Genomic DNA, 24,350 nt, shown 5'->3' with positions numbered 1-24,350 from the left:
TACAAATGTTTATGTGCCAAAAATTTCTTGCAGATTAATTCGTTTAGCAAAAATATCGTCAGATTTGGCCTATGGAGCAGTGCAATACACATAATCATGCTTAAACTCGCAAACGCAAAATCGGAATCCACTGAAATTTTGGGAATAAGCCTTTTTCGTGGATATCTACCACAGGAAACCTCTGACTACTAATGTTTATGTGCCAAAAATTTCTTGCAGATTAATTTTGGGAATAAGCCTTTTTCGTGGATATCTACCACAGGAAACCTCTGACTACTAATGTTTATGTGCCAACAATTTCTTGCAGATTAATTCGTTTAGCAAAAACATCCTCAGATTTGGCCTATGGAGCAGTGCAATACACATAATCATGCTTAAACTCGCAAACGCAAAATCGGAATCCACTGAAATTTTGGGAATAAGCCTTTTTCGTGGATATCTACTGAAAAATGTCATTTAAAGTGAATGCTAGGATCTCGAAATCCTCCTTTAAGTGCAAATAATTTTTATTGGCCTAATGAGATCCCGGAATGAGATGCATAATGGTATCGATAATTACAATTCTCTTCAAGTATGACAGAAACAGGGCTGATCACTGATTTTGTTGTTGGTTTATTGGATATGATTTAAATCGATTTATTTGATTTCAGCCAATAGACGAGTCAGTTTGCGTTTGAGCTAGACAAAATTTGAACATCAATGTTTTTGTTGTAAGTATATCTAAAAGACATCCCCAACAACATATCAACAATGAAGAAAAAGAAAATAGGGAAATGCTAATTTGCATAAAACAAAAATGGCCGGTGATGCAGGGCTCAAACCTGGTCGATTCGGGGTAAAACCCATACAGTATTCTCATTATTAGGATGATTCAGGAAAGTATCTTTGATGTACGCCTAAAGTTATGGAGTTATAGGCATAAGGTCAAATGTGACATTTTGGTCTCCATAGGGGTTGAAATCAAAAATGCTCCGATTTTGATCAAAGTGGTTTCAAATTGTTCTGCTTGGAACAACATATTTTTAAACAAAGAATAGTTTGCTATATCTCTGGTGTTTTGTTACCTGTGTTTCCTTCGTGAGAGAACAGTTGCCAGGAATGAGATGCTCAGGACAGGGCCCCGCTCGAAAAGCGGAAAGTTTAAGGAGTGCAAAAGTAATGTCCAAAGATCTTTACGTCAGATAAGGGATGAATGGTTGAATAAGAAAGCAGAAGCCGTGCAAGAGCTGGCAGAGAGTGGTAATTCTCAAGCATTATTCACAGCCCTGAATGAAGTCTATGGACCTAGGCATTCAATGGCCTCTTCTCTTAATAGCTCAGGTACAACTCTTCTAACTGAAGACCAGAGCTGATCAGATGGCAGGAGCATTTTTTCAGGATCTCCTTAACAGACCTATCACCAAATGTCTTAGATAACCTATCAAGCAAAACTGGAATGGAAAAGCCGCCAACCATGCAAGAAATCGAAGATGCTGTCAAGTCCATGAAGAATGGTAAAGCTCGTGGAATGGACGGAATTCCCTCAAGAGGTGTACAAGTTCGGCGGGCCTTGCATCATCCAAGCTCTGTGCAGTTTTTCCCAAAACTGCTGGGGTGCAGCTGAGCTGCCCCAAGAATTTAAGGATGCAATGATTGTTACCATATTTAAGAAGGGTGACCGCGCTCTCTGTAGTAACTATCCCTACTCGCAACTGCTGGTAAAGTTCTTGCAAAGATCATCCAAGCCAGATTACATCAAGTTAAATAACTACCTGAAAGCCAATGTGGGTTTAGAGCCTGTCGATCCACAATTGATCCGATCTTTACCCTGCGCTAACTTCAGGAGAATCAATAGAGCAGCAAACCACTTTACATGGTCTTCGTCGACTTCAGAGAACTATATACTTTGGAAACCGCTGGAGCATTATGGTTGTCCAGACATCTTTGTCAAGGTCATTCGTGAATTTCATGATGGAATGCAGGCAACTGTTCTATAGTTGATGGTGATACAACCAAGCCCTTTCTGGTTTGTCATGGTGTTAAGCAGGGATGTGTATTGGCACCAAAACCAACCTTGTTTGGACTCTACTTGGCAGCTGTTTTGGATATCTGACAATTTATCATATGGTCAGCATGGAGTTTTCCTTTGTTCTAGAACAGATGGCAAACTCTTAAGTCTAGCTCTTCTACGTGCTAAGACCCCCGCTAAGACCCGATGTCAAGAAGTCTGTGTACAAGAGCTTAGTATATGCTGATGATGCCGCCCTGGTGGCTCAATCCATTGGAGACCTGTAGAACATGTTGGACTGTTTTGTGACTGCATCAGTAGCATTTGGCCTTACAATCAACATCAGTAAAACGGAGGTCATTTACCAATCGGCTCCTGGTTGGTACTCAACACCAAGATCCTGATCTCTACATACATATGGCGAACCCGTCAAATCAGTCACCAATTTCACCTACCTGATGGGGAGTGTGATTTCCATGGACAATTCCATCGATTTGGAGGTCACAATATGCATTCAGAGTGCACAGTGCCTTCGGATCTGTGGAAAAAAAGAGTATGGTCCCAGCGTGGTATAAACCTTGCGACCAAATGTAAACTGTATCACGTGTTTGTCCTACCCTGTCTCGTGTATTCTACTGAGTCTTACACACTCTATCAGAGGCATATCAAGAAGTTAACTTCCATTCAACTTTGGCACCTTAGATGAATCATGGGTATATCATGGCAGGACCGAGTCCCTAATGGAGAGGTGCTTCAGAGAGTCAAAATGGAGAGCGTAGAAGCCATCCTAGAGAAAAACTAACTGCGCTAGGTCGGTCATGTCGTGAGGATGCCTGACAGACTACCAAATGTTGTTATGTATATGGTGAACTCACAGGAGGAGAGAACGTGGTCATGGTGGTGGGCAGAAACTTCGGTATATGTTGCATATGAAGCGTCATCTGAAGACAGCTGACATGGATATTGAAACATGGGAGACGAAAGCTAGTGACCAGGTCAGTTGGAGGAAGAAGATCCACGATGCTGGGAAAACAGTGGAGCAGAAGCGAAAGGAGAAGTACCTTGAAGGATGGAGAAAGAGACATCCATCAGTTTCGACAACTGTGCCTTCATCGACCTCGATGGGCAGCCGATGATGGACAGCGCAAAATAGGTGAAGGTTAACATGATTCAATGGGCTTTGACTTCTTTGCCCTGTTACCCAGGTAACAAAACACCTGAGATGAGACGAGATATGGCAAACTATTCTTTGATTAAAAAATGTTTTTCAGAGCGAAACAATTTGAGACTAATTTTATGGTAATCAGAGCATTTTTTATTTTTTACCCATGTTTAAACCAAAATTTGGCATTGACCTTTTTGCCTATACTGAACTGTACATCGGAGATAGGTCAAACTATACTTTTTCTGAATCCTAATGAGAGGAATACAATAGGTTATTTTGAAATTTAAGCCCTGCATTATAAGTGGCTATTTTTGTTTTATGTAAATTGGCTTCATTTTTCTCCTTTTTTGCTGTCGTTCATCGAGGTGCTTAGAGACACTAGCAAAAACACTGGTGTTCCAATTTTGTCCGGGTGTTTTAATGAAATTGACTAGTCTGCAACCCTGTTAATTAACACAGAAGATTCGGAAGAATACTGTCACTTACTCTATTCTGCATTTCTATATGTTTTGTATAACATGATAACCACTTTCAAGTAGAAGATATTTATTTACTGAACGTTAAAATCATTCAAGTTTGAAAATCTGTACACAGTTATTGAAAATAATTAGTATCTGATTTTATAGTCAATAGTATTTTAGAAATATTTTCTTTTCTTTTCCAGCCAACAGAATTAATCCTTGACACCAATTTTTGTTATTCTTGGCAAGACGAACTTTAAAAGCCGGGCGCAAAAGTCAGAATAATATATTACACAATTATGTCATGGGTCATTGGATATAAACATTTATTAACTCGTGTGTGCGATTATATACAATTTTTGGCACTTCACAGAATGGTAGTCGACCTGTCTGTGTTAGCTGGTGTATATAAGCTTATATAGCTGATATTCAAAGTAGAAACTAGTCGAATCGGCTGATTAGAACGTTCACCAAATGCAATATGGTATGAAAACCTAAAACCTTTGCAGAAACCCTGGACACTGAGAAACTATTATTTGCTGACACTGAAAATTATTCCATAGTTTGCAGAGTTGATATCAGGATGTTAATGTGATGCCGGCCGCCAGGGAATGCGATGAATGTGATTCTGTCACTGCTGTTTTGCCCGGATGTTTTGTTTCTTGACCTTGGGTTAACATCATCATTGGTACTGTTACCAAATTAGCTCAAATTCAAAGCCTGCGTCGTCATTATTTTGATGATGTTTATGGATTTCCGGGTAGATTTTGTGGTACCATTGATAGTATCTTGTACCGGGATCTTGTACCACTCGAATAAGCTTAAATAATATGCTGTCACAATGAGTGTGATCCGGTTTATTCCTAGGGAAAAACGATCAACGTCAGGTCATACCGATCTGATCATTCCATATAGATACTTCAATATCACTCTGATCTCACTGGCATGTTTTTTAGAGATATCTTTTGCAAGCCTGCAACAACCAACTCTGACGTTATCCAACACAGGCGGAATCTTTCGAGAAGGTGATTCTTTGACGTATTTCTGCATCATTGATAAACCTGTCCCAGACGGAAAGTTTTCTTGGACCCATTTTCGCAACTCTACAGCAGAATCGAATGTGTATAATATCAGCTCATATGAATTGATACCTAGAATTACGGTACTTGAAGGTACCTTAAGTATCAGATCTCGATATTCCAATCTTGTTATATCTGAGGCATCTCCAGAGGATTCTGGGGTAATAAGTTGTCTCTACACGTATGATGCCAATGATAAAAGAGTCACAATCAATATTCAAAGAGTCGTGTGCATTTCAACACCTCCAAGAGTGCCAAGTTGTTCAATAACTCCAAATCGCCTGAGTGTTTTCTGCACTGCAGACGTAATATGTCCAGATGACGTTCAGTTACGTTGGTTTGATATCGTATCAATGACTGAACTGAGTGGTCAAGTTAAAAATACCGGTGCTTTAGTTCAGCATGTACTTAAACTTGATCAAGATTTAACAGGTGTTCAGTGTTCACTAGAGAGTGTATTATATCCGGATCTTCATCTCGCCTGCACTATAGGTCTTACAGATGGCTTACAACCAAACACGGAGTCGTTGACTCCTTTTCTACCGTCGTCTTCTGCAAAGTCTTTTCTAGCGATAACCTCGACATCACGGACATCCACCAATCACGATGGTGACAATACTAAATCTTCACCTAGTCATGATAGTGCAATCACAGAGGCCGTTACATCCGATACGACACCGGACAGCAACCTTTCAACTTTGAGTTATGACAGAATCATATCACTATCAACGTCAGCTCATGATGTCTTCAACACAATATCTGGGCAACATACTCCTGTCATCAGCGTAAAGTGTTCGCAAAATTGTAATTGGTCTGTCAATTATTACCACTGTGTTCTTTGCCTTGATATCTGGGATATCTATTACTTTAAATTTGTTTCTTTACTTGAAGTTTTGCCATCATGGCCATGGCAAAACGATTGCAACTCCCATACATAGAGCGGAAGGTGAAGGATCATACATTGAACTCAATACCATAGAAGACTCCAACAAAAACTGAAGGCGTCGGCCTATTTGCATATTTATACTAAATTTCCGGCAAAAGTGTCATCAGACCTTTTTAAACTCCTAAGTAAAACAACGAGGCAAAGCCGAGTTGTTTTACGCCAAAAATAATGATGTCGCCCGTGTTATATGAGACGATAGATGCACGACAGTGGCTAAAAACAATACCTTTATTCTCATTCTTAATCACTTCAATTCAAATATAAATATCATAAGTATTACCAATTTTAATCAAATTAAATCCTACATTTTGCAAGGAATTATACCCAGAGCTTAAAATCGATCAGTCCCGTTGTTGCTATGCCTCCGATTGGTTCAAATAGCGAGTACGCGTATCGCGTCGATGCACACGCGCTGACCCGTGTGATATCGTGTCATATCACACGGGTAAGAACCAATAAGACTGCAGGAACATCCTCAAGTGTTTAAGAATAAGGAATATCACACTGTTTCGTTAAAAACAGTTTCGACCTGCTCGTTCATACTGCAGTTACTGTCCGTTTTCCTATACACAATATCACACCGTCATCATCCCTATATCTTCGTGTTAAAAATTGCCGTGGTAGTACGATAAATCCTCACGTTTTTCAACAACTACGCATGGTGATTTTGTTCGAGATAGGCCGTGCGACTCAGGCTATGCATACAATTTGAGATTTTGAGAGCCGGCCACACTGTTTCTATTCTATGTTTTACGATTTTCGCAGGATCAGTATATGGCTGGCCGTAACCGCCACAACGTGGAGCTGCTACGCGTAGCTTACTTTTCGCTTCGCGGAGCTAAATTGACCAATCATGTTAGATCTTTTCATTACGCGGAGCCAGTTGATGCATCATCGTTCCAGAGAGAAAACTCTTGCCAAAATTAATGTTTACTATGTGGATTTTAAATGAATCGAATGTAAATAAACCACCAACAGTTGTACAGGATCAATACCATTGTTTGATTAGTGTATAGTCAATGTTACCTTGCATGCATGTGCCATGTGTGTGGCGTGTTTGTTTGTTTGTCTACTGTGTCAGGCCAGGATCACTGACACCCACGGTACTGATACTGTCATACTATCACGGTGATCATATTGTTGAATGTTGTTGACTTTAAAATAATCATGATGCAGTCATGTCTACAGTAGAATTCACCACGACCTTTGAAGGACTTAAACCCCATTAAAAGCTATTAAACCAAGATAACACTCAATGAAAACAGCTCAACTATGTTACATCAGATCTTCTCTGGTTAAATACACAATGCACTTGTGTCTGTTTTACCTGTGCAATGAACAATGAGCTGGTATTATAGTTTCAGTTGGGTGAATGATTATAAAGCGAACGCAAGGTAACAATACTGTCTGGGCTTTTGTTTACGAAATGAGACAATAGTCTGCTTATTGTTAACCAGCGTTCTTGAAAATGAGAAGCATAATGGTTTGCAGACTTAACACGGTTTAGAAATAATTTGTTCATATTTTTGGTGTTATCTGTCGTTTACGTATCCTTCCTAAAACACAAAAGTACCAATATTTCCAAACACCTAAATTAGCTAAAAATTTAGGAAATGTTACAAAACTATATTTTCTAGAATTTCAGAGAATACTTTAAATATTGACTGGTTATTTTTTACACAGTGACGTCATATAGGCAATGGCATAATACTTCTAACATACACTAGGTCACGCGTCAATGGTGAGCGCACTGAGTATTGTGTATAGGAAAACGGGCAGTACCGTAACTACAGTATGTATGGCCTACTACTAGTATATAAAGTAAATCCGAACTGGTTTGCTGAAGGTCGAATTCCGCAGGCCACGCCGCGCAAGATGTACAAATCAGCTCCCGGCGATACACTGCAGATCGCAGAATATGCCTTGCTATATAGTTGTGTACAATACTGTATGAGTTTCTTGTGAGTGCATGTCCATCTTAATAATAAGTCGGTTCGTACTTTTCATAAATTACTTTTTGAATCATAACTATCGTGACCGAGGATATCTTGCAACTACGTGAAGCTCGTCTGGCAAATTCTTAATGACTAAATTCGCTTCACGTAATGAGTAAGTCGTACTTGATTGGTCAGTTTTACCTCCGAGTAATGAAAAACTCTAACATGATTGGTCAATTTGGCTCCACGGAACAAAAAGTCAGCTACGCGTAGCAGCTCCACGTTGTGGCGGTTGCGGCCTACCATATCAGTATCCCATATGATATTTCTATTGTAAGAAAATTTTATTTGTTGTCACGTAAATCACAGGTTTCGTTTAAATGTACTAACTGGAAATTAAATGTACTAATTAGTGAGGACCGGTATTTTGCTGTGGATATGTTTAACTGCAATTTGCGGGTAAAAATTTGAAATCCTGAGTAAAAATTTTGATCATATTCAACTCTTTGAGAAAAAATTTATATAAAAGAATGCATGTAAAATCCAGCTGCAATACAATGTACATTATTGACACACTATCACGCTCTTTATCTTCGTCAATAATAGAATAATCGATTTCAATCGAATTGAATGCATGAGTTTGTAGTTGACTACTGAGCGACCTAAGCGATCGATTGCTAGCCAATCAGATAGAACTCCTTTTCTTGCGTTCAGTGAAATACCACTCGCCTGTCGCTCACTACCACTCGCCCGTCGCTCACCAACGGAGTATTAAATTTATATTTATCGTATAGGACGTCGACGGTGTGCAATACACAGTGCTCTCACCATTGACGCGTGACCCCTACAAATGATGTATGTTGGAAGAATGGGCACTTGACTAGTTAACATCACTGTGTGAAAAATAACCAGCCAATATTTAATTTATTCTCCAAAACTTCTAGCAAATATATTTCTCTAACATGACCTAAAATTACAGCTAGGTTAGATGTTCAGAAATGGTCGCACTTTTGTAAAATATGAGTGAGGGCAAGGCAAAGCTACATTTTAATTATTCTCTGGCAAACCTTCATGATGAGTTTCTTATATAGTATGCCGAAATTGGGTACTGTAGGTGATTGACAAAGGGTCGCACTTTTATGATAAATAAGTGACAGTGAACATGAAATATCAGCGCCCATAAACCCAAGTTAGTAGCTAGTTAGTGGAGGCCGTCACGGGACTGATTATTGATTATTGAAGTGCCTTATTAATAGATACGCACAATTTAGGGCAAGAAAAAAAAAAACCAGGACACTTTTGGAGACATCATCATCATCATCATCATCATCATCATCATCATCATCATCATCATCGACATCATCATCATCATCACTTTCTACATTTTTTCTAAACAACATAGGGCCTACCGTTTTAATAAGATTTTTTTCTTGAAATGCATGTAACTATAATTATTGTTTAGAGCGTGATGAAATAAAACATCACGATTTTCATCACGAAACAAAGTAATACATAAGAAATCAATTCTTCGTGAGTGATTAAATAAAACATCAAAATTGTCATCACGAAACAAAGTAATACATGAGAAATCGTTTGTTTTAAAGCGTGATGAAATAAAACATCACGATTTTCATCACAAAACAAAGTAATAGGCCTACAAAAGAAATACATTTTTCGAGAGTGATTAAATAAAACATCACGATTTTCATCACGGAACAAAGTAATACATAAGACATCGTTTGTTTGATTGCAATCAACCGCGACAGTTCGTCTCACACACATAACAATGCACTGCGATCAAATAGGTTGATGACAACATTTGATTGAATGGACTGCACTGCGCCATGATTACGTGCACCGGTTCAAATCCTTTGTTTGGAGCCAATCAATAATTTCACGTACAGCCTCTATGCAAATTAGAGTTTACACACGCTGCAGCTGGGGTAATCGACCGAAGCTGGTTGCCGTTAGTGATCGAATGCATGAGCTTTACGGAATCGATTTACTGGATTAATTTCCTGTTAACTGGGTTTAATGCCGCAAAGGTCGAATCGGGCTTGCCATGGACCATGAGTGCATCATGTGTTTTTCTTGGGCGGCCACTTCTAGGTCTGTCTTTGACATCTCCGGTCTGGCGAAACGTGGCTTTTAGCTTGGAGATCATACTGCGGGAAACTCCAAAAGTTGCCGCAACTTGATTCTGAGGTATGCCAGCCTCAAATTGACCAATAGCTCCAGCCTTATCCAGATCTGATAATCGAACCATGGTTGATTGGAACTTTCTTGCAAATGACCACTATGAAGAAGTGACCAGCAAGAGAGGTTGACTTGCGTTGATCCATTTGAATCCACCTGTAGATTAACTATTAATCACATCCTAGCACTTTTCATTCAACATGATACTGCAAACAACTTTTCATTCATTCTTTTATTCATGCATTAAGGTATCTAGAATGAGCGTTTATTGCGTTTCGACAGTATTTTTTTTGGAACATGAGAGCACCTCAGACCTATCGAATTGCATTCTGAATACGAAGCATGTCTTTCTGATATCAAATAATTTTCATTTTTTGAAAATCACAATATAATACAAATTTTATGACAAATTATAAAAATTATGGATTTTTTTCCCAAAAAAACCTTTTTTGTGTGTGTTTTTGGGAAAAAAATCCATATATTCAATACGAAAGGTCAAAATTTTCAATTGATCGTCGGCTTTTCATCCCACCTACATACACTTTAAGTATAAATCATCAGATTTATAAAGTTTACTTCGAGTACTGTTAAATATCAAAAATATCAATTTTTAATGATTTGCCATAAAATGTGTATTAAATTGCGAATTTCAAAAAATCAAAATTATTTGATATCAGAAGGACATTCTTCGTCTCCAGAATGCAATTCGATATGTCTGATGTGCTCTAATGTCCCAAAATAAATACTGTCCAAACGTTCATACCCCTTCCTTAAACCACTCATTCGTTCATTCAAAGCAACGAGATGAGCGCAGACAATGGTCAGTTTGGCACATTTTCTTTGAGACCTCGTGTCTTTCAAAGAAAGTTACTCGGCCGTATCGTCACAAATGAGGTGTCATTGTTGACAGGAAAGAACAATGGTTTCATTGATATGAAACAATATGAACAATAGATTTCAAAAATTTCTGATATGCAGTCGTTTTTTGAAAGTTTCTAAACTTTTTGAGTGGCTGGATATATGATTAATTTCAAGTACATTCGTCACAATTGAGATAGGAACAGGTGGACAGAAATGTGATGATCTTCACATTGAACCCATCAGTTCACGGAGAGCAAAAGTCTTGACCTTTCCCGGGGATCAGTATACCATGTTTCACAAATACCACCCAAATTCGCCCAAATTGGGAACTTTTAAGAGCATAGCGCCTATTGCCATTGGTCTTCCTTGAAAACCCACCATACCCATTAGTGTGTAAAAACCCAACGTCCTGGCTGAAAGTAACCTGTTCATCGTTTTGAAGTTTGTTTTAAAGAGTTGCCCCTTTGGATTTGTTTCTATATTTCAAAAAGCATTTCTTCGATTGAAAATATATACTTTTGACACGCATCATCTTCAAAATAATAACCTATTCACACCCACAGCCACAGGTGTTATGTTGCATGAGTAATCACACATGAATGGAGAGATTGCTGATTTCAAAAGTCGCAAAAAATAGTATTCTTTTTACAGCAGGATGGTCATGTTATGGTATTGTCTGCATTCTGATAATTACCAGTGATTTTCAATTTGATATCATAAAGAGGAATCCAAATTCACGCATTCCTACACCTGACTAGCAGCCTTTAGTTGGGTAGCCGTCGGCTATAATGCACTCAAAATGTGAAATGATTCGGCCTTGGCGAAAATTTTAAACTGCATTCCATCACCCGTTTTACACCTTCCGCGAAAACACAGATGGACAAAAGAATGATTAAAGTTTACAGCTTCTTTATGGTCTATTCGCTGTTGAAGTGACATAATAATCGGATTAACTACACGCGGTATCTTACCCTCGTTTCAAGTTTTCTGTTTCGGGAGCTCTATTGTTCAGAAACGAAAACGCAAGGGATTAAGTAGGATGGTGTGTAAGTTGACTTCATTGTTACCTTTGGAGCATCATGCTTCTCATTTGAAGAGGTAATAATAGGTGCTGTCAATCACACTTATGTCTGTCAATAAAGGTTGGATAAGTCAATTATATGCAACACTGGCGTCTCAAGTGGGCAATCTTACTCACTCTTACTTACATCAGGTCCGAACGACTATGACATTTAAAAAAAGGACCCCTGCCTCTTCTCCTCTCGCTTTCTTCTCTTTCTAGTCTGTCTGTCTCCCCTCCCCAACTCTCACCTGTGCCATCTTTTGAATTATATGGATATCTGAATATGATGTTGTATTTCCTTTACCCTTCTCCCCCTCTCACTGTTTTAGCAGTAGGCCTATGATCAACGTGGAAAAATCAAAATAAACGGAATAAACCCCTCCTGCTCTGCTCGCCCCCCCTCTCTCTTCTCTCGATCTCCTCTCTCTCCTCTCCTCTCCTCTCCTCTCCTCTCCTCTCCTCTCCTCTCCTCTCCTCTCTCCTCTCCTTCCGCGAAAACACAGATAGACAAAAGAATGATTAAAGTTTACAGCTTCTTTATGGTCTATTCGCTGTTGAAGTGACATAATAATCGGATTAACTACACGCGGTATCTTATCCTCGTTTCAAGTTTTCTGTTTCGGGAGCTCTATTGTTCAGAAACGAAAACGCAAGGGATTAAGTAGGATGGTGTGTAAGTTGACTTCATTGTTACCTTTGGAGCATCATGCTTCTCATTTGAAGAGGTAATAATAGGTGCTGTCAATCACACTTATGTCTGTCAATAAAGGTTGGATAAGTCAATTATATGCAACACTGGCGTCTCAAGTGGGCAATCTTACTCACTCTTACTTACATCAGGTCCGAACGACTATGACATTTAAAAAAAGGACCCCTGCCTCTTCTCCTCTCGCTTTCTTCTCTTTCTAGTCTGTCTGTGTCTCCCCCTCCCCAACTCTCACCTGTGCCATCTTTTGAATTATATGGATATCTGAATATGATGTTGTATTTCCTTTACCCTTCTCCCCCTCTCACTGTTTTAGCAGTAGGCCTATGATCAACGTGGAAAAATCAAAATAAACGGAATAAACCCCTCCCTGCTCTGCTCGCCCCCTCTCTCTTCTCTCGATCTCCTCTCTCCTCTCCTCTCCTCTCCTCTCCTCTCCTCTCCTCTCCTCTCCTCTCCTCTCTCTCTCCTCTCCTCTCCTCTCCTCTCCTCTCCTTCCGCGAAAACACAGATAGACAAAAGAATGATTAAAGTTTACAGCTTCTTTATGGTCTATTCGCTGTTGAAGTGACATAATAATCGGATTAACTACACGCGGTATCTTATCCTCGTTTCAAGTTTTCTGTTTCGGGAGCTCTATTGTTCAGAAACGAAAACGCAAGGGAAATAGGATGGTGTGTAAGTTGACTTCATTGTTACCTTTGGAGCATCATGCTTCTCATTTGAAGAGGTAATAATAGGTGCTGTCAATCACACTTATGTCTGTCAATAAAGGTTGGATAAGTCAATTTTATGCAACACTGGCGTCTCAAGTGGGCAATCTTACCGTCGTTTTATCTTTTCAGTTTCTGTTTCCGTATCCGTAATAGTCATTGTTATTCTGAAGTGGTAGTAACCCAGGTATGACCAATCTTTTATTCTAGCCTTTTGTTAGTTACTGAAAATTTGAAGCTCGTGAATTTCAGTTTTCGTTTTGGTAAGTTATATTGATTTTTTACATAAAACCTTGAGATGTGCGGTTGGGTGCCAATCTAGACAAAAGAAGAGTCTAAATTTTACGGTCCTAAATTCGCGGTAAATTGTACGGCTTCAATTGACTTGTGTTTGGTGTATATGCACTTACGCGTAGACGTAAGTGGCTCGTAAAAAAAGTCTTGCATTAGCGTTGTTGCGGCTCCCGTATGCATATGCACCGTAGATTTTGATGAATAGACTTACGGTTAAAAGTCAATCAGCTGTATGATTTGAAGTACTCAATATGCGTGACACACCACGAAGAGCGTGCTGATATCAATCAATAAATCCCACTTGAAATCGAATCCAAAGTATATACACATAACAATGAGAGGGTTTGTGGTTTGTGCATCGATACATATATAATTGTAGGTCTAATATCTCACCCACTCTCAGGCTCCTCTCAAGAAGGGGGGGGGTAGTGGGGCGGCATGAATTTCTCTTTCGGGGATAGGGGCAAAGTGAATGTCTGGGGTGGGGTAGACAACTTTTGCTCAAAATTGGCGCCACAAGTTTACATTTGCATAATTTTTGTGTACTATGTCATAAACAATGGCGGGCCAGGATTTTTTCGGGGGCATAGGGGGGGCTAAATCAACTAATTTTCTCCCATGCCCCCCCGCGCGGCGCCGCCTATATGTATTTGTTTAAATTAGGTATTTTTTTTATCTCAATTTCTATTGTACTAAATAAAAACCGAAGGGATGATATAGGGCTGATTATACTGGGCTTTGGAGTGGTCAGGCGCCCTCTCTATCTCTCTCATCATAATGCTCTCTCTCTCTCCCTTTCTTCTCTCTCTCCCACATATGGCCCCAACCCACCCACCCCGTCTCTCTCACTCCCTCTCACCCCCACTCACACACACACACACACCTTCCCTCTAGGCGTGTGTGTGTGGGGGGAGGGGCTGATCGCCTTTGATTGAAGTTATACCAAGTACAATGCTAGAGTCCCCTTCCCTCCCGTAACATTAACTCTTCCTCCTCTCCCAGTCCATCCCCTTTCCTTATCTGCTCTCTCTCCTTTCTTCTCTCTCCCACACGTGGCCCCAACCCACCCACCCCGTCTCTCTCATTCCCTCTCACCTCCACTCTCTCCTCTCCCGGGAGTGAACTTACAAGTAGGCCAACGTCTTGTGTGGACACGCTCGCAAGTTACTTTCGAAATTAAACGAACATGTAAACACACCCACTTCTATGGGATTAGGTGAATGACCGCTAAGGTCCTCCTTTGTTACTATGCTAATTCTCCTTTGTTAGTTACCGTACGTTTGATTGTTCTGGATAAAGGATATGACCGGAACCATGACTACTCCGTGCCTTCATTGTTATGTATCACGGGTACCATGGCTACTATGTGCCTCCTTTGTTAGTATGCTAATTCTCCTTTGTTAGTTACCGTACGTTTGATTGTTCTGGATAAAGGATATGACCGGAACCATGACTACTCGGTACCTTCATTGTTATGTATCACGGGTACCATGGCTACTAGGTACATCCTTTGTTAATATGCTAATTCTCCTTGTTAGATACCGTACATTTGATTGTTCTGGATAAAGGATAACACCGGAACCATGGCTACTCCGTGCCTTCATTGTTAGTTTCCGTAAAGGATTAGAGAGCGCAAACCGCTTGTTATGCTAATTCTCTTCATTGTTTGTTACGAAACAGGTTACTCACCTTAGGTAAAGGTTTAAACTCAGTCGCTACGCTATCGCGACGATTGATTGACTTTTATTGAATAAAATCGCTGTTCCAAAGGCGACTGGGTGTAAACCTTTACCTAAGGTGTCTAACCTGTAGGGTAAAACAATGAAGAGAATTAGCATAACACTGAGCGGGCTTGCGCAGCTGAGCAGTCTATCTAATCTCTTACGCAAATTAACCATATAAGTGGTGGGGTGGGGAGGTGGGGAATGTTGGGGGGGGCAGTGGCGGCGACAGGCATTTTTCGGGGTACAAGGGTGTGGAGGGGCAAAGTAAATTTCAGGGGTGAGTAGAATTAACCCATTTTGCGCAAAATTGGAGCAAAAAGTTTTTCTTATCTCACTTTCTGGTTGTTTATTGTACCAAACGAAAACAAACGGGGTTATGTGAGTTGATTTATAATTTGGCTTCTTTAAACAAGATTGATTTGCACATCAATTTATCTTTTTAAATAGAATTCAGCATGCTGCCAAATACTGATATATAGGGCTTATTATACTGTCATTGAAGTGGTCAGGCGCCCTCTCTTTCCTCTCTCCATGCGAGTATTTGGGGGGGGGGGGGCTTTGCCCCCCGGGGTCAAGGTAGGGGCGGCCAAAAAGAAGGGGCGGCGGAAGAAGGGGCGGCAAAAAGAAGGGCAGCAAAAAGAAGAAGGGGCGGTAAAAAGAAAAAATAAAAAAAAAAGGGCGAACAAATTGTAAATAGTATAAAAAACTTGGAAAAAAATGGTACTATACATTTGTTTTAGGGCGCTAAAGCTAACGCTTTTTTCTTTTTCTTTTGCTCTTTCACTTTTCAGACCTCCTTTTCGGGCTGTTTGAGGAAGGGACGCCAAAATTTAATTTTCTTCAGCCCCGGGTAGGGGCGGCCACGGTACGCCACTGATCTCTCTCTCTCTCTCTCTCTCTCTCTCTCTCTCTCTCTCTCATGATAATAATAATTATTATTACCGGGGTATCACTATTTGAACCAATTCGATATTATGAGTTCAGTTAACAAAACTTCAAAGGTATTTTAGTGAAAGTGGTGCCGCAATTGGGAACTTAATCCAATTTTCCCTTCCCCTCTTCATCTGTCCCTCATCTCCCGGTCCCTTTCTCACCCCACCCTCCCTTTCTTCTCAGTCTCTCCACACACAACTCCATGAAATACACACACACACACACCCTCTTTCACTCTAGGCGGGGGGGGGGGGCTGACCGCCTTTGATTGAAGTTACCAACTACAATGGCAGAGTCCGCTTCCCTCCTGTAACATTAATTCTTCCTCCTCTCCCAGTCCATCTCCTTTCCTTATCTGCTCTCTCTCCCTTTCTTCTCTCTCCCACATATGGCCCCAATCCACCCACCCCGTCTCTCTCATTCCCTCTCACCTCCACTCGCTCCTCTCCCGGGAGTGAACTTACAAGTAGGCCTACGTAAACACACCCACTTCTCTGGGATTAGGTGAATGACCGCTAAGGTGCCTCCTTTGTTGGTATGCTAATTCTCCTACCGTACGTTTGATTGTTCTGGATAAAGGATATGACCGGAACCATGACTACTCCGTGCCTTCATTGTTATGTATCACGGGTACCATGGCTACTATGTGCCTCCTTTGTTAGTATGCTAATTCTCCTTTGTTAGTTACCGTACGTTTGATTGTTCTGGATAAAGGATGTGACCGGAACCATGACTACTCGGTACCTTCATTGTTATGCATCACGGGTACCATGGCTACTAGGTACATCCTTTGTTAATATGCTAATTCTCCTTTGTTAGATACCGTACATTTGATTGTTCTGGATAAAGGATATGACCGGAACCATGACTACTCCGTTCCTTCATTGTTTAGAGATTAGAGAGCTCAAGGCCGCTTGTTATGCTAATTATCTTCATTGTTTGTTACGGAAGAGGTTACTCACCTTAGGTAAAGGTTTAAACTCAGTCGCTACGTTATCGCGACGATTGATTGACTTTTATTGAATAAAACCGCTGTTCCAAAGGCGACTGGGTGTAAACCTTTACCTAAAGTGTCTAACTTGCGGGTAAAACAATGAAGAGAATTAGCATAACACTGATCGGGCTTGCGCAGTTGAGCAGTCTCTCTAATCCCTTACGCAAACTAACCATGGTGTGGTGGGGAGGTGGTGGATGGGGGGGCAGTGGCGGCGGCAGGCATTTTCGGGGGTACAAGGGTGGGGAGGGGCGAAGTGAATTTCAGGGTGGTGAATCAACCCATTTTGCGCAAAATTGGAGCAAAAGGTCTTTTTATCTCAATTTCTGGTTCTTTATTGTGGGTTTATGTGAGTTGATTTATAACTTGGCTTCTTTAAACACGATTTGTACATCAATTTATCTTTTTAAATACAATTAAGCATGCTGCCAAATACCGATAGATATACTATGTAGGGTTAGTTATCTTTTAACAATGGTCAAACGCTCATCATAATACATGTAATATTATAATCACTATTTTAACTCAATTTCTGTTTGTGTATTGTACCAAACGAAAACCGAAGAGATTATGTGAGTTGATTTATAACTTGGCTTCTTTAACAAAGATTTGCTCATTAATTTATCTTTTTTAAATAGAATTCAGCAGAGGGCTTATTATACTGTCATTGGAAGTGGTCAGGCGCCCCTCTCTCATAATAATAATAATTATTATCACTATTTGAACCAACTCGATATTATTAGTTCAGTTAATAAAACTTCAAGGGTCTTTTGGTGAAAGTGGTGCCGCTATTGGGAACTTGATCCAATTTTTCCTTCCCCTCTTCGCCTGTCCCTCATCTCCCGGTCCCTTTCTCACCCCACCCTCCCTTTCTTCTCTCTCCACACACAACTCCATGAAACACACACATACACCCTCTTTTCCTCTAGGCTGAGGGGGAGGCTGACCGCCTTTGACTGAAGTTACCAACTACAATGGCAGAGTCCGCAGAGGGGCAAAGTGAATTTCAGGAGGGGGGATCAACCCATTTGGCGGGGGGGGGGCTGACCAAACCACCGTCAGTCTGAATTTTTATGGTCCGGGTTAGAGTTAGGTTTAGGGTTAGGTTTAGCGTTAGTGTTAGGGTTAGGGTTAGAAACCCTAAAAATTCGGACTGACAGTGGTTTGGACTGACGGTGTGTAGGCCTACCCAAAAACTTAAGCTTTGAGGAACATTTGAGAAAAATGCGGACAGTGGAGATGAGAGGAGAGGAGAGGAAAGGCGAAGAAAAGAAATCGAGGACAGGATAGGAGCGGGGCGATTATTTTTTCGTACATCATAATTAGGCCTATTTGTAACGCATGTGGTAAAATCAGTTGATTTTTCAGAGTTTTGCTTTATTCCGTGTTTGATTATCAAAACGGAAATAATTTTCAAATATGATGTACGAAAAAAATAATCGCGAGCGGGGGAGGGAAAGCCCCGGCCGAAGATGAGAGAAGGGGGAAAAGGGTGGAATTAGATTTAGATGATGTTCCCAATTTCATCACTATCATCAAAAGACCCTATTTTATATTTTTTAAAAAACTTGCCCCGATTCCATCAATAAAATAATTATTATGAGCAATGAGGACGCTTGACCAATTCAAACACCATGAGTGTCTATCAAACCTTGAAACCTGACAGATAATAGTGGACAGCACCCACCCAGCTCTATAATAGAGGCCTTGCATGTGACGTATCATCCCGTCAATATGGCGGACTACTCAAATGCATTCAACAAAAGCATGATTGCAATCTACCGTGACAGTTCACTCACACACATAACCCTGCACTACCATGACTACGATCAAATAGGTTGATGACAACATTTGATTGAATGGACTGCACTCCGCCATAACTACGGTGAAGGACACCGGCTCAAATCCTTTGTTTGGAGCCAATCGATAATTTCATGCAGGGCCTCTATTGATGTATGAGGCACAACTTTCAGGGTCACATTTATAAAGACTTAACGGTGGGATTTATTGATTGATATCAGCCTGTATTCGTGGTGCGTCACGCACGTGAATCTACTTCAAATTTTACAGCTGATTGACTTTTAACCGTAAGTCTATTCATCAATATCTACGGTACATATGCATACGGGAGCCGCAACAACGCTATTGAAATATATACTAACCATGTTGCCAAGTTATAAGCAAAAGTCTTTCATATTGGCGATGAAACGAGCGTCTAATATCTCCCAATGAGGCGCGTACAAGTGGTGATTTGGTAATCATGTTTTATATTGAAATGCAATACAAAAGAATTTGCATTGGAGCAAAGATAATGTATTCTATTCATGGCAAGCTAATCTGATAATTGGTTGGGCCTATATGCAAGACTCGGGTTTATTTTAAATGTTTATTTTTGCAGAGCTTATTTTCAGTCATGGATCATACTGATAAATTTCGCGAGGGGAGGGAGGAGGAGATACTTAAGTTGAGACTGAACAAGCGAGAGTGGGAGGGGTGAGGAAGAAAGAGAGGAGAGGAGAGACGGAAAGACTAGAAAGAGAAGAACTCGAGAGGAGAGAGTAGGGACCGGGGGACGGGGAGGGAGTGGGGAGACTTATCATGGGGGGGGGCAGGAGGAAGCAAAATAGGGAGATAGACATTGATACGAGGGAAGGGCGACACTGTAGCCCTGCACAAGTGCATTGGGGTGCGATATGCTCATAAGCGGGCCTTTTGTGATTTTAGAGCTTATTTTCAGCGTTTTTACAGGAAAAAAATGGACTTTGTCATTCGGATTGGCATGCATCAAAGACGAGAGGGCGCTAGGCCATTAAAAACAGCGGTGTTGTCTCTCCCGCTTCTATTGACATAGGCATCTGCTCTATTGAAATAAGCTGATTGGTACTTCAAAGTTAACAATGAAGTCAGATTACAGTAAACTTACTGAATCACTTGCGTTTTCGTATCTGAACAATAGACTTACGGAAACTGAAAAGATAAAAAGACCCTTACTCACTCTTACTTACAGGTCCGAACGACTATGACATTTAAAAAAAGGACCCCTGCCTCTTCTCCTCTCGCTTTCTTCTCTTTCTAGTCTGTCTGTCTCCCCCTCCCCAACTCTCACCTGTGCCATCTTTTGAATTATATGGATATCTGAATTATATTGGATGTTGTATTTCCTTTACCTTTCTCCCCCTCTCACTGTTTTAGCAGTAGGCCTATGATCAACGTGGAAAAATCAAAATAAACGGAATAAACCCCTCCCTGCTCTGCTCGCCCCCCTCTCTCTTCTCTCTCCTCTCCTCTCCTCTCTTCTCCTCTCCTCTCCTCTCCTCTCCTCTCCTCTCCTCTCCTCTCCTCTCCTGTCCTCTCCTCTCCTCTCCTCTCCTCTCCTCTCCCCTCCTCCCCTCCCCTCCACCAGATCATCTCCTCGTCTCATCATCCCCACGCTCTCAAATAATATACATTTAAAATAGATTTGAGTCTGGCAATTTTGCCTGAAGCAATTATCAGATTACCAATTCCAATGAAATAAATCCTGTCTGTCTCCCCCTCCCCAACTCTCACCTGTGCCATCTTTTGAATTATATGGATATCTGAATTATATTGGATGTTGTATTTCCTTTACCCTTCTCCCCCTCTCACTGTTTTAACAGTAGGCCTATGATCAACGTGGAAAAATCAAAATAAACGGAACAAACTCCTCCCTGCTCTGCTCGCCCCCCTCTCTCTTCTCTCCTCTCCTCTCCTCTCCTCTCCTCTCCTCTCCTCTCCTCTCCTCCCCTCCCCTCCCCTCCACCAGATCATCTCCTCGTCTCATCATCCCCACGTTCTCAAATAATATACATTTAAAATAGATTTGAGTCTGGCAATTTTGCCTGAAGCAATTATCAGATTACCAATTCATATGAAATAAATCCTATTAGTTTCACTTCAACGCACATCTCTGGTGTTGCATATTACCAAGTTTTAAGGTGTATTTGGGACGAAAATAATTCCCCGTTTAATCGCTACATAATGATAATATGATCGATTTTTGCGCGATTGCGAACAAGTATACGTAATTCTTGGCAACACTGATTATTATTGATTAATTTATATTAATCATGTTAATGTATATTTCTACGCTGGACAATTTTCACAATCTACTCCCGTTTTGGCTGGAGTACCTATACACTCAACGCAAGTCAAATGAAGCCGTACAATTTATCGCGAATTTACGACCGTAAAATTTAGACACTTCTTTTGTCTAGATTAGCATCAACCCTCTCATCTCACTTTTTTCATGTCAGAAATTAACATAACTCCCGAAACCGAAACAGAAGTTATCTTTGTTCAACTTTTCTGTAGTCAACAAAAGACTAGAATAAAAGGATTGTTCACACGTACCATGCTAACACTTCAAAATAACAATGAGATCCGAAACCGAAACCGGAAACAGAAACAGAAACAGAAAAGATAAAACTACCCTATGCATTGATGTACTTGCGAACAAAAGAGCTCAAAAGGACTATGTATGAATAGATGTGACGGAATTACCTGCAGAATTATCTCCATTTATTTTATTTTTATATATTATTAGCTATTATTCTATTAACCCTCCTCGTCCTTGCATCTTCTCTAGGTGTTAGGCGGCTTTTATTTGCACAATTGGACGCTCAAAACACCAGGTTGGTGCTAGCGGCTACCCAAAGATGTCCGACCAAATCCTGACCATGACTTGGCTCCTTGGATTCGTCTATATAGCCACCTGTCATGCCTGTATGACCAGGGCAATTATAATGGGGCACTTGCATCAGTCGTAACCCGGTATCAGGAAATCTAGCATTAATCGGGCAACCATTATTAGCAAGTGCATTTGGATTATAATCAAGCACCCGGTATCAGGAAAACGTGCATTATATATTCGAGTACTTGATATTAGTTTTGCAACTTTTGAATTAGTGAACTCTTCCATTTAATGTGTGTTCAGTCAAAGCATGAAATCAACTACAGCTGGGTATTAACAAGGGGGTGACACTAAATTCACGGTTGTTCTATTAGCAACGCAAAACGTATGAAAAAATCCGCTGGTTTACTATTTAGAAAGTGAGGCCCGCAGTTATCGATCCGTTATGAATAATTCATGTTCGACCCCTTGGTTCATGTTAATTGATATTGGCAAATAACAACGTTGTTAGTTTTGCGAACTTTGCCTGTTCAATGAGAGTACAGGGTGTAACAATAAAATTTGTACAATTTTGAAAATAGAATGACACAAGGATGCCGCTTATTTTTTGGTTTGATATTTATGTCTATCAAGATAATTTCTTTAGCCACCAGATAAGCTTTGTTCCAATAAAATTGATGGTATACAAGTGAAGATATGGCCAATTATGTAACCTAGTCTTAAAACTGCCTGGGCCACTTTTGTCTAAGTGTTACAAAAGTGACTGAATAGAGTTGAACCATGGACCAGCCTGGACGGTGCTCTTATAATAGTTAGTTTTAAACAATGGGGTATTCGAAGTGGTATGAATGATTACATAATAGAATATCTTCTTGAGTTTTTGAAAGTCACAACTAAGCACTGAAATAACAACCTCATTTACTAGAAATCGTGGCTGCAGCTCAACAACTTCAACCCCAATTCTCGTTGGAAGAGCGTATTTTTATGGTTGTGACATTCGGTAGCACATGGAGTCAAGCAGAAACCATAAGATCACGTCTTCCATCAAGGCATACAATTACATATAACTATGAGAAGTATGTAAAAAGTAAGAGAAATTTGTTAACAGAAATGCTGGTAATATTGGTCGCCCCAAACTACAAGCTCAGCTGAACTTAATTTCAGAATTTTATTGTTTTGTACTTATGGATGCAAAAACTGTTCTCAGTTTTACCAATGATATCTCAGGGATATGAGAAATTACTTTATCTATAAGATAATTTGAAAGAAATTTCATGACTTCATTTATAGAGTTTAAAGAAATATCATATTATTTCTAAGTTGATGTTAATTATACGAAGAAACACCACTTATAATTCTTTTGTGTCAGTTCTTTGATGTTTAATGCACGATAAGCATATCTACGCGGTTCAAACTGATATGCACAAACATGGCAAAAGTGGCCCAACACGTTTTCTGGACGATTTAATTAATCGGACATAACTTTTGAACCCAAGAAACCAACTAAACGTCTTCTTTTAGCCAAGATATTACTGATTGTATTGCATATAACATTTGTGCCATAACTCTAGTTTTAGTTTTTTCCTGAGAAGTCAAAATTCAATTGTATAAATTTTATTGTTACACCCTGTATAGCGCGCCCCCAATACATCTGGGCACAAACCAGGCGAAAACGATACAGTTTAATGAAATGGCGGACGGGAATTCACATCAGGCACCAGTTATATGTTTTTTCAAAGAAAGTCTACTAATTTGATATGAAATGACATTTTGCAATAGCAAAGTCAAAATTAGGACTTGCTGTCCTTGCTGAAGGAAATATGTGACAGACGCAAGGTGTGAAATACAAGTAGTAGGCCCTATTTGAAGTTAGTTACCATAACCTTTGATACCCGACCTGACCTTCCATCATGGCGCCTTATTCGTCTTATGTATTTCTATTATGCTCTCAAGTAAAATAAAATACCAATCTGCACTAAGCAGACAGAATGTTACTTGGCTCCTAGCATGAATTATTGATTTTATACGGAGGTAAAGAAATGCACAGTTGACTACGACTATGTGCAAGCCGTGCAACAATACTCCAAATATTTACGGTAAATCTGAATAATGGTCACATGTTGACATATCATGTGTTCGGGAAATTACGTGGCAACATTTTAAGATTTCAGATTTGTTTACTAGTTAAATTGTCATTGTATTATTGATTATTTATCTTTGTTAATTAATATATCTTTTAAATGCTGATAAATCGTGGTTGGCTGCCCACCCGGGGCACTCAACTTTGGAGGTGACGCGTATGTAGGGCTGTTAAGACCCCTTTTTCAGCATCGCTGTCACCCAAAGACCCCATATTTTTTTTACGAACACATGCTCGCTCCGCGCTCTGTCACCCGAAGACCCCCTATTTTTCCATTTGATCTGTCACCCAAAGACCCTTGCAAGTTCAATTTGAACAGCAACTTTCATTTATCACTGATTTTGTTACTTATTTTGAAAAAATAAAGAAATTTGAAGCCATTTAGAACTAGAAATTCGAGTTTCGAGGTTTTTGTGGCGCTGTTTTGGTTCTCACCCAAAGATTCAATTTAAAAAAAGGTCATGTTCTCACCCAATGACCCCATATTTTTTACATTTTGC

At 40.1% G+C, this 24,350-nt stretch overlaps 1 protein-coding gene across 1 annotated transcript; it reads left to right on the top strand.

The window, feature by feature from the left end:
- Window positions 1-1,490: 1,490 nt before the first annotated feature.
- On the top strand, window positions 1,491-1,976 carry LOC140145284 (uncharacterized). The gene has a single exon (XM_072167045.1). The coding sequence runs from the start codon at window positions 1,491-1,493 to the stop codon at window positions 1,974-1,976; it is 486 nt and encodes a 161-aa protein (XP_072023146.1).
- Window positions 1,977-24,350: the final 22,374 nt, after the last annotated feature.

The sequence above is a fragment of the Amphiura filiformis genome, unplaced genomic scaffold (genome assembly GCF_039555335.1).
Source record: "Amphiura filiformis unplaced genomic scaffold, Afil_fr2py scaffold_197, whole genome shotgun sequence".
Classification (NCBI taxonomy): Eukaryota; Metazoa; Echinodermata; class Ophiuroidea; order Amphilepidida; family Amphiuridae; genus Amphiura; species Amphiura filiformis.
Note: the sequence above shows the minus strand (reverse complement) of the source record. Positions and strands in the feature narration are given on the sequence as shown.

Coding starts and splice junctions, on each gene's coding strand:
- LOC140145284 (XM_072167045.1), top strand. CDS start 1,491: ATGGTAAAGCTCGTGGAATGGACGGAATTCCCTCAAGAGGTGTACAAG.